The sequence below is a fragment of the Salvia splendens genome, chromosome 4 (assembly GCF_004379255.2).
Source record: "Salvia splendens isolate huo1 chromosome 4, SspV2, whole genome shotgun sequence".
Taxonomy (NCBI): Eukaryota; Viridiplantae; Streptophyta; class Magnoliopsida; order Lamiales; family Lamiaceae; genus Salvia; species Salvia splendens.
The window spans coordinates 19,550,496-19,561,330 of NC_056035.1; the positions used below are offsets into that span (position 1 = coordinate 19,550,496).

At 44.5% G+C, this 10,835-nt stretch overlaps 1 protein-coding gene across 1 annotated transcript; it reads left to right on the plus strand.

Annotated features, from left to right (window-relative positions):
* Positions 1-7,672: 7,672 nt before the first annotated feature.
* On the plus strand, positions 7,673-9,099 carry LOC121798498 (RING-H2 finger protein ATL52-like). The gene has a single exon (XM_042197535.1). The coding sequence runs from the start codon at positions 8,197-8,199 to the stop codon at positions 8,992-8,994; it is 798 nt and encodes a 265-aa protein (XP_042053469.1). The 5' UTR covers positions 7,673-8,196; the 3' UTR covers positions 8,995-9,099.
* Positions 9,100-10,835: the final 1,736 nt, after the last annotated feature.

Genomic DNA, 10,835 nt, shown 5'->3' on the forward strand with positions numbered 1-10,835 from the left:
GATGTGTGGTATCTCAGAGTTTGACGATGATTTGGTGATGAAATAGGAATGGTGGAATTAAAGTCGCACGTCGCATCAATAACAACTTATTTTATGAAATAGTACTAAGTTTGAATTATTTTTTACAATGTAGAAGCTGACCAGTGAGAGGGGTTTCTCGCTTTAGTATCCTATGTGTGTTACTTTTGACAGATCGGATGATAGCTGGACTAGAATCATATAAGTCTGGCTTAGATCTGATGACTATATTATGAGTGTTTGATTTCACATGCTCCACATGCAATACATATATATTCACATCATAATGAATCTTGGTATTTGGATTACTCAAAGGAAGTGGCAAACTGGCAAATGCAATCAATAACAGAATCTTTTCATTTTTTCTATTCTCCATTTAAAGATGAAAAATAAAAAGAAGAGGACTTAGTACAAGAAAAGCACTTTAAATGGATGATTTTCTATTTACTACTAGTATTATTAGTTTGCTACTTCCCTCCGTTTCATAATAATTGAGTCATTTTATCATTTTAATATGTTCCATAATAGTGAAGTCATTTATCTTTTTAGTAAAAGTCTTAACACATTTCTTTTCACTTATTTTACTCTCTCTTATTTTATTCTCTCTTCATCTCTCTATCTTTTTCATTTTCTACTCTATTCTTTTTTTATTTATCTCATCTTACATAATTTTTCTTAAATCGCATACTGAAAATAAACGCATCTACTATTAATAGCGGGAGTATATAAATAAGGTCATAAGGAGAAAGAGCAGACAATTTCTTCCTTGCATTGGGCTGCCGTAGTCTATTGGGTGTATCCATGTCGGCCTAATACTAAGAGTGTCCACAGTGGGAGAGCCACGGCCCGTGGCTCGGGTGCACGGCCCCCACTGCAGAGAGCCGAGAACAGTGGCTGAGGGCCGAGAGCCGAGAGGGGCTGAGCCGTGGGGTGCGCGGCCCACCACTGCAGCGGGCCGCGTTTCGTGGCTCAGCCACCGAATTTTAATTTTTTTTTATTCTTTCTTTTATTAAATACACCACATTTTTCCTCTATTTTTCTACCCCAATTCAAACACCACTCTCTCCAATCTTTCCAGTCTATTTTAATTCAACTTCTGAAATATGGATTCTGACGATGAACGGTACCAAGAAGCGGTAGATCTGGAGTTCCAAAACTTGGTTGCAGCGGTGCAACAGGAAGCTGAAGAGGCGGAGGCAGTGGCGGCGGTAGCAGTCCCTCGGCCGTTCTATCATCGGCGGTATATCGACCGTGACCATGCCGGGGCTGACCGCCGGTTGATGGAAGACTACTTTAGCGAGAACGCCCGTTATCCGCCAGAGATTTTCCGTCGGCGTTTCAGAATGTCGCAACAACTCTTTGTCCATATAGCGACGTGTTTGGCGCAGCAGTTCAAGTGCTTCAACTTGCGATATGATGCTGACCCGGCTTGTCGACATATCAGAAGTGTACGGTGGCAATTAGGCAGCTTGCCTATGCCGGGCCCGCTGGCATGTTTGACGAATACTTACAGATGGGCGAAACGACTGTCGTACAGACGTCGAGACAGTTTTGTAGGGGCATTAAGGATATCTTCAAAGGAGTATCTACGGAAGCCAACGGCCGATGATTGCCAGAGTCTGATTGATATGCACGTGACTGTACATCATTTTCCAGGGATGTTGGGAAGCATCGATTGCATGCACTGGGAGTGGAGGAACTGCTCGGTGGCTTGGAAGGGGCAGTTCACTTCTGGTTTCAAAGGCCGACATCCCACGATGATCCTGGAAGCCATTGCTGACTACCGCTTGCGAATCTGGCATGTGTATTTTGGGGTCGCTGGGTCGAACAACGACATCAACGTTCTACGATCATCCCACCTGTTCAATGACGAGAGCCGGGGTGAGGGTCCGCAAGTTAGATTCATGGCCAACGGCACGCAGTACAACATGGGATACTATTTGGCCGATGGGATATACCCTCGCTGGCCCGTGTTTGTGAAGTCGATCTGACAACCCGTTGGGCAGAAGCAAACCTACTTCGCGAAAAAATAAGAGGGTGCTAGGAAGGATGTAGAGCGAGCTTTTGGTGTCCTCCAAGCGCGATGGACCATTATACGGTGCCCGGTTCGACAATGGCACGAAAATGATGTCTTAGACATCATGACTGCATGTATCATATTGCACAATATGATAATAGCTGACGAAGGATTTGCTGCAGAGCGATGGACACCGGAAGATGGTACTAGTTCGAGCTCGGGTATTGCCATGGAGCCCCTGCAGATGGGTGTACCACGTACTAATGAATACTTGATCCAGCGGTACACCGATATACGGAGCCAAATATCGCATACATCACTGCAAGCTGATATGGTTGAAGAGGTCTGGAACAGTAGAAGGAGCGCCGTAGAGTGATATGGGTTTTCGGGTTGTTGTTTTTAAAGTATAAAACTTTCGTTGTATAATTTTTCTATTTTATTAATATAATACAACGAAGTTCTTGTAACACTTTTTTTTGGTTAGGTTGTGAAATTTTTTTTATTTACAATCCAAATTATTTTATTTTAATTAAAATTATAAATATCATAAATTATAGTCTAATAAAATTTATTGTACTTAAATTAAAAATATCATTAAAAAAAGCAAACAAAATTAATTTTAATTTTGGAGAGGGCCACATTTCGTGGCCCTTGTTATTTTTGGGTTTTACCATTGTGGAGAGCCACATTTGGTGGCCGGGCCAACTTTGGTGACCTTCAAGGGCCACCATTGTGGACACTGAAAATCTTTTGAAAAAGGATATGATGATGATTAACCCAATTTTCAATTAACAGCTATTGAAATAGTGGCAGCCCATTTGTTTTGTATATTTCCACTGTCTGTCTCTAAAGATAAACTAAGTTCGAATTCGATGATCTGCAATCTATTTTAGAAAATAAACAAGTATAACCCATTGGTGCTTATGTATAAAGAACGTAAAATGGTATACCAATCCCATGTACTCGAATTAATTATTCCAAACAAAATTATTTTTAATCATTAATGATTTTTTAAGTTCCACAATGATTGAAGGAAAAATCTTCATTTATTTAGAATTCCGAAATGCCAACCATGCATGGCAGATTAGCACAAACCACTCCCCGTTAAATGTTCTTTTTTTCTTTTTACTCCCGTCCATTAATAAATATCTCATTTCACTTTTAATATCATTTTTAATATATTTAGTAAGTGGATCATACATTTCTCTAACTCATTTCACTCACATTTTATTATAAAACCAATATATAAAAATAGGTCTCACCTTCCATTAACTTTTTTACACACTTTACTGCATAAAGTCAAACAATTTTTTAAACACATGTGTCAATCAAGTATGGGAGGACGGAGTGAGTATTAGAGCATCCACAACCGTGCTCTTGTCAGCGGCACGGTTGTGGGTCCGGCCCCACTTTTTCTGCCTGCTCTCTGGCAAGAGCACAACACTCACAGTTGTGCTCTTCCGCAAGGACGAGCACAATTAATTTAAAATTCAATTAAACAAAAACATTTCCATAATACTAAAATTCATTAAAAAAACCTAAATAATATTACAAATGACAAATAAAATAAAACGACATAATTAAAATCCTAAAAATTAAAAATTACATAATTAAAATACTAAAAATTAAAAAAACCACTACTCGTTGCCGAATTTCGCCCACATGTGTTTGATTAGGTCTTCTTGTAGCTGAATGTGGGTTCGAGTATCGCGCATTGTGTGCCTTGTCTCGATCCTCTGGCCAACCGTCGTATGCTCACCTCGGCGTGGGGGAGACCTCGCTGTTGAGCTTCCGGCTTCATCCTCGTAGTAGAAGCTAGCCGTCCTCGGCCCTTCGTCAGCTATAATCATGTTGTGTAAGATAATACACGTGAACATGATGTCGGCGATATTATTCACGTACCACAGCCGAGCCGGGGCCTTCACAATGTTGAATCGGGCTTGAAGGACCCCGAAGGCTCTTTCGACGTCTTTCCGCGCGGACTCTTGACGCTGCGCAAAAAGAACCCGTCTCGGGTCGTGCGGGTTGCTGAGCGTCTTCACGAAAGTCGACCACCTTGGGTAGATACCATCGGCGAGATAGTAACCCATGTGGTATGTAGTTCCGTTGACGGTGAAGTCGATCGCCGGTGCTACACCATTCATCACATCATTGAAGAGGGGTGACGAATAGAGCACGTTCAAGTCATTGTTGGCTCAGGCAACGCCGAAATATGCATGTCAAATCCATAGACGGTGGTCGGCGACCGCCTCAAGGATAAGTGTTGGGCCGCCGCCTTTGTGACTGCTTAAGTGTTGCTCCCTCCAAGCAGTGGGGCAATTCTTCCACCTCTAATGCATGCAGTCAATGCTGCCAAGCAATCCGGGAAAGCCATGGACTGATTCGTGAAGACGAAGCAACCGTTGGCAATCATCGGTGGTGGGTACCAGAAGGAATTCATCCCCGAAGGCTGAACGAACGCCCTCGCAAAAATTCTTTAGACAAAGGATTCCAGTGGACTCACAGATATGCAAATACTCGTCGAAGATGTCGGTCGTTTGCCCAGTAGCGAGTTGTCGGATGGCACACGTACACTTCTGCAACGGCGTGATACTTTGCCGGCCGGCTGCATCTGGACCTGTTTGGAAGAATTCAACACGTGAGGACAATGTGTTGACAATTCGCATAAACAAGCGCTTTGACATGCGAAAGCGGCGCCTGAAGTAATCTGCCGAAAACCGCGGCTGGTCGGCAAAGTAGTCGACAACGAGCCTTTCGTGGGCTCCCTCCCGGTCCCGATAAATGTAGCAGCGAGTTGATCTAGTTCGTTGAGGAGGAGGAGCGGGGGTATTCGCCGCGACATATGCTTTGTAAGCGGCACGATGTTGTTCGTAGTATTCTTGTTCTTCGCGCTCCGCTTCTGCCATGAGATGGGTGAAATCCATTTGAGGTTTTGAGTGATGGATGAATGTGTTGATAGTTTGTATGAGAATTATGAATGAGAGATGATTTGATGTGATAAATGGATGATGAATGTGTGTATTTATAGATGATTTTGGGGGGAAAAATAAAAAAAAATTCCAAAAAATTCAGAAAAATGGGCAAAAAAACGGCAATATTTTTGGATTTGGAAAATAAATTTTTTTTATCATTATTTATAATTAAATAACGAATTTTAAATAAAAAATATATATTCAAAGGCAACGGCTATGCTGTTGCCCAATCGCGTGCCGCCACGTCACCTGCTCGCTGGCACGGCGCTGCTCGATGCATCGAGCAGCGCCGTGACAGCGGCGCGAGCGCAGCGGCGGCGAGACACGTCCGTGCCAGCGGCGCGGACGGACGCGGGTTACGGCGCCATCGTTGCGGATGCTCGTCGTTCGGGACTAGTTCAAGTCTACGATATGTAACGAATAGTATAATCAACTATTCCCTCCGTATCTTGGCGCATGAGTTTTAAGAAATATTAAAAAAAGTAGGTGGAGAAAAGTTAGTGGAATAGAGGTCTCCTTGTATATATTAGTTTTAAGAGCATCCACAATGGCGACGAGCCCACCGGCTAGCCGATCCCTGGCGCTCGCTGGTCCGCTTGCCGAACCATTGCAGCCGGCGAGCGCCAAATCGGCGAAAAAAACGGCGAGCGCACGCCGATTCCCTAGCGCTGGCCGATGCGCTCGCCGATCGGCTGGCCGCCATTGCAGGCTCCCGATCAGCAAGCGGAAATTTTTTTATTTATTTAATTTTCGAAACACTATATATACGCGATTTGCACGTCATTTTCATTTGCACCACTTGTTTTAACGAGTATTCTCTCTATCTTAATTTCTGTACAAGAACAACAACGCGAAATGGAGCACAAACGAGCCTACTCTAGGGACGAGCGGGTCTCAAACTCCCACGGTACCCGTGGGAGGTGGATGGGGTCCGATGGCCGGGTACTACAACATGTACCCTTGGCAGCTGATGATGCCCGGGATGGCAGGGGATGCCAGGGGGGCGGCGATGCAGGGCGGGTCGACGATGCCAGGCGGGCAAGGGGTACCGGGGATGCAACCCGGGATGCAGATGATGCTGGGGTGGGCACCCGGGATGCAGATGATGCTGGGGTGGGCACCCGGGATGCAGATGATGCAGGGGTACCCGAGGATGCAGGGGACGCCGGGGGGGGGACAACGTCTATCGCTCCAGTTTTGATTTTGTGACTGCTTCTTCGCACACATCGACCCCAGCAGAGACACAGTTCACTGTGTGTGATACTTTCTCCTTAGAGGAGTTGGGGATAGATCTCGGGGATGCGGACACTCCCGTTCTAACGGGGGGAGTAGGGCGGGGGCGCGCCAAAGAAGAAGAAGGGGAAGAGGGTGGTCGGTGAGTCGTCGCAGCCGGCTGGTGATGACAGCCCGGCACGGATGAAGTAGACGGACGCGGAGAACGTCGCGCTGTCCAAGGCGTAGGTCAGTGTTTGCGATGATCCCATCGCCTCGAACAATCAGAGGATCGTCAACTTGTGGGCTAAATAGCAGCAGCCTACAAGGCATTTTGCCCGGAGGGGAGGCCATGCAGCGGGGAGGAGTGCCGGAAGGGGTGGGACCGAATCCGGGCTGGGGTCTCCCGATTTTCGGGCTTGTACACCAACACCCTCCGAATGCAGACCAGTGGCCAAACTGACGAGGACTACAGGAGGATAGCGGAGAAAGCCTTCCCCGTGCCCGGGCTTTACAAGGAGTTCACCTACTGGAACTGCTATGAGGTGCTGATGGACTCCGAGAAGTTTCGGGCAAGTGTCGATGCTGGCTGGCCGAAGAAGCAGCGCCTGAACTATACCGGTGATTACAGCGGCGGCAGCAGCGGCGGTTCCCACGACCTCCCCGAGGATGTACAGGAGTTCCCGTCCCCTCCCACGTTTGCTCGCAGCACTAGCCCGATTGGTTAAAGGCGGGCGCAACAGGCTCGCCAGGCCTCCCAGGAGGTCCAGTCGGCATCTCCCCTGTTGGCCAGTCGACAGCCGACCTCGCCTTCTTCGCGCGTCAACAAACGCGCTCTCAGATGTGGAAGGTCTTAGCTGAATGGAGGGCGGCAACCGACCCCGAGGAGAAGAGTTTTCTCCACGCGATGCTCGTGAGTATGCGGGCCGATTTAATCTCCGCCGCGGCACAGGTGGGGGCCTCAGACGCGGGCTCAGATGCCTCAGATTTGGGGGTCCCGGATAGCGGCGACAACGGCGATGACGGCGAGGAGTGAGGCGGGGGGCTCGTGTGTGGATGAGGAATTTTTTTATTTATGTTATTTTTTTAAAATTAATGTACTTTTTTTAATTAATGTACTTTTTAAATTTTTAATATTATTATTGAGTATTCCCGTATCTGTGTCGAAAATTTAATTCCGTATTTTGTGTGATTGTTAATTATTTGTTTTTATAATTTTGTTTATTGTGGCTAGGCTATGGTTGGGGTATTGTTTGTCTAGTTGCTTGTCCTGATAATGTTGCATGAGGAGTTTTTAGGGTTGCTGATGTGGCAGGAGGAGTTTATGGCTAGGCTATGGCTGGACTATTGTTTGTCCAAAACCATTGTGGATGCTCTAAATGAAATGTGAGTTGAATGAGTTAGTAGAAGGTTGGACCCTATTACCATTTATGGTAAAAATGAACCGAGCTCTTATTTATGGACGAACTAAAATGGAAAAACAAGGACTGCTATTCGCGAACGGAGGGAGTAATTTAGAGCAGCAAGCAACATCACATGACAAATCATCCCTCCACGATCATAAATTGCACCAAATTCTCAACAACTTAATCGCCTAATCACCCGACATATTCAACTTTTTAAACATACTTTTTCGATTAAATTAGTGAATCAACGCCGTAGCCCAATTTCTCCTCCCACTTGTCGCACTCCCACCCTTCCTCTCTGGCCCTTCCTCTATTCTTCTAACACGTGCGCACAAACATTTGCCCCTTTCAAAGATCTCTAAAATTCCCAAAATGTAGGTGATCGAAGATACATTATTTTTTCATTTGGATAATATTACTAGCACATTATATATACACATTGATTAATTGATTGAGTAGCTAGTAGTAGACTAGCAGCATCTGCTTCTTCCAAATACACAAATCCTGTTAATCCACAGAAGAGAAAAGCATACCAGGACTGGAAATTTCCGTACAGTACATGTGATGAACGATGGATGGTTTGAGCTCACCGCCGACGGTACAAAGCGGCACTAACGCTTCCTTCTTCAGTCCGTTACTCATATCGATGCTCGGCATAGTTGCCACAGTCATCGCTATAATGGCCTACCACCTCTTACTCGCCAACTACTGCATAAAGCGCCGCGCCGCAAATGCCGACGCGGCACAACCGCCGCCTTCGACCGGCGTCGACGAGAAATTCGTCAAATCGATTCCGATCCTCGCCTTCTCCGTATGGAAGCGCCGCCGCGGCGTGGATCAGGGAGGAGAATGCGCGGTGTGCTTGGGGGAATTCGAGGACGAGGACTCTGTGCGTCTGCTGCCTAATTGCACTCACGCCTTCCACGTTTCCTGCATCGACCAGTGGTTCGCGGCGCACACCAGCTGTCCGCTCTGCCGGATGCCGGTGCTCAGCCGGAAAACAGATTCCGCAGCGGCATCTCCAGATCTAGCCGTGGATCCAATTAATCATGGCGAGAGCAGTAGCGTTGAGCCTTCATCGATGGGGCAATCGGTTGGATTGCTCCGTAATTGCGCGTCGTTGATGACACCGATGGAGGGGAGGTCGGCGGCGGCGCGGCTGAAGCGGTCGCTGTCGATGGATCCGTCGGTGTTGGTGATTGATCTGCAGAGGACTAATTGTCCAGGTGCGACGTCGTTTTCGTCTTCTTCCTCCAGAGATATTACTATAAGGAGGAGTGGGTCGTTGAGCCACTTCGATCACAAGTGGCTCAGGTCCATCTCGTGGTTGCGGACTTCTAATCACTCAAATTCAATTCTGCCTTTCTAAATTAATTATTTATTAATAGTAATCATTAGTATGAGGAAAGCATAGGATGATGTTCATTATCTTCGAATTCACGTTTATGATCCAAACTTTAGTAAGTCTGTTGGATTTTTAAGAAAAAAAAACACTACTGTATTTCAAATTTGGACCATAAATAATTGCATTTTGCACCTTTTTAGATCTTCGAATTCGAAAGAATATCAATATAGATATCTGAAAAAATATTGAATATTATTTGAACTCATTTATTCGATAATAATGAGAAAAGTGAATCACTAAAAATGGAAGTTTGAACTTTCAAGATTGATAGTCAATAAGTATTGTTAATTTTATAACTCAGTATAGTGACCATAATATAATTTAGAGGGAAGATCTTTTTTTGTCCACGAACTTTACCAAAGTATCATTTTAGGTCCGTGAACTTTAAAAATATCATTTAAGGTCCACCAACTATGAGTTAATATCATTTGAAGTACTTTTTACTATTTCCAAGTTTTTTTGGACGAAAATACCCTCAATACCTTGTGATCAAATTTGGAATTAATATAACACACTTCTCTGGGCCTCAAAAATTGAAAAATAAATTTGACATTATCATTAAGCCTGCTAACAATGGGCCTACATTTGATATGTCTTACTATAGACTGGCGAATTGATCCAAAATTGGGCCTATATAACCAATTTATCACTACCCTTCTTCACAATTCAAATATTATGACAGCAAATTAACTAACCTTTCAATTTTCCAGTCAAATCAGCTGTTTGAAAAATATATAAAATGATTGATGGCGCTATGCAGCTACAAAATCTATACCTATATAAAAGATGAGTTTTGGCCTTAATTTGAATATTTATAAATTTTGGGCATGAATTTAAATATTTATAAATTTTGGGGAAGATTTTCAATAATTTAGATATTATGTTGATTTGTAATGGGTATCATTAAGCGATTTTTGGTTGGACATTAAATTTCAAATGTTAAATGTGGCCATTAAATTTTCAAATACTGAATAAGGCCATGCACAAAGCTGTACTTTTTCACTCCATCTCTTAATTAAGGGACGAAACCTGCAACCATCCGTCCCTTAACCGTCCCTTAAATTACTATTAATTCAATTTTATTTTTTTCCAACAAATTCAATTAATAAAAACACACTTCATTAGCAATAAAATAACATTACAGCATAAAATTCGTAAAAAATTTAAAAAAATATAAATAAAAATCCTAAAAAAATTAAAACTACATAATTTAATTTCCTCCGCCAAAGTTTTCCCAAATATGCTCAATTAGATCCTCTTGGAGTTGGACGTGAGTGCTAGAGTCACGTGTCCTTCCCCGAATAGATAACCGTTCTTGTATAGACGGATGCACTCCATTTCGCGGCGGACTACTTGCGGTTGAGCTTCCGGGGGATTCGGGGTCGAACCAATTTCCCGCCTCGGGTCCTTCATCTTGGACATTCATGTTGTGCAAGATTATGCACGTATACATGATGTCGAGCATGCTCTTCATCAACCACGTACGAGCAGGGGCTTTGATGATGTTGAAGCGCGCTTGGAGAACCCCGAACGCCCTCTCCACATCCTTGAGAGCATCCTCCTGCTTCTGCACAAAAAGAGCCTGCTTTGGGTTCACAGGCCTGCTGCACGTCTTCACGAAGGTTGGCCACTTCGGGTAGATGCTGTCAGCTAGATAGTACCCCATTTTGTAAAGGCGGTTGTTGGCGACGAAGTTGATGGCCAGCGCTTTACCATCCAAAACTTCGGTGAAGAGGTCAGATTGGTGGAGCACGTTTACGTCGTTGTTCGACCCGGGGACCCTGAAGTACGCGTACCAGATCCAT

Excerpts from the sequence above, each read along its gene's own strand:
- LOC121798498 (XM_042197535.1), top strand. The coding sequence starts at position 8,197 with ATGGATGGTTTGAGCTCACCGCCGACGGTACAAAGCGGCACTAACGCT.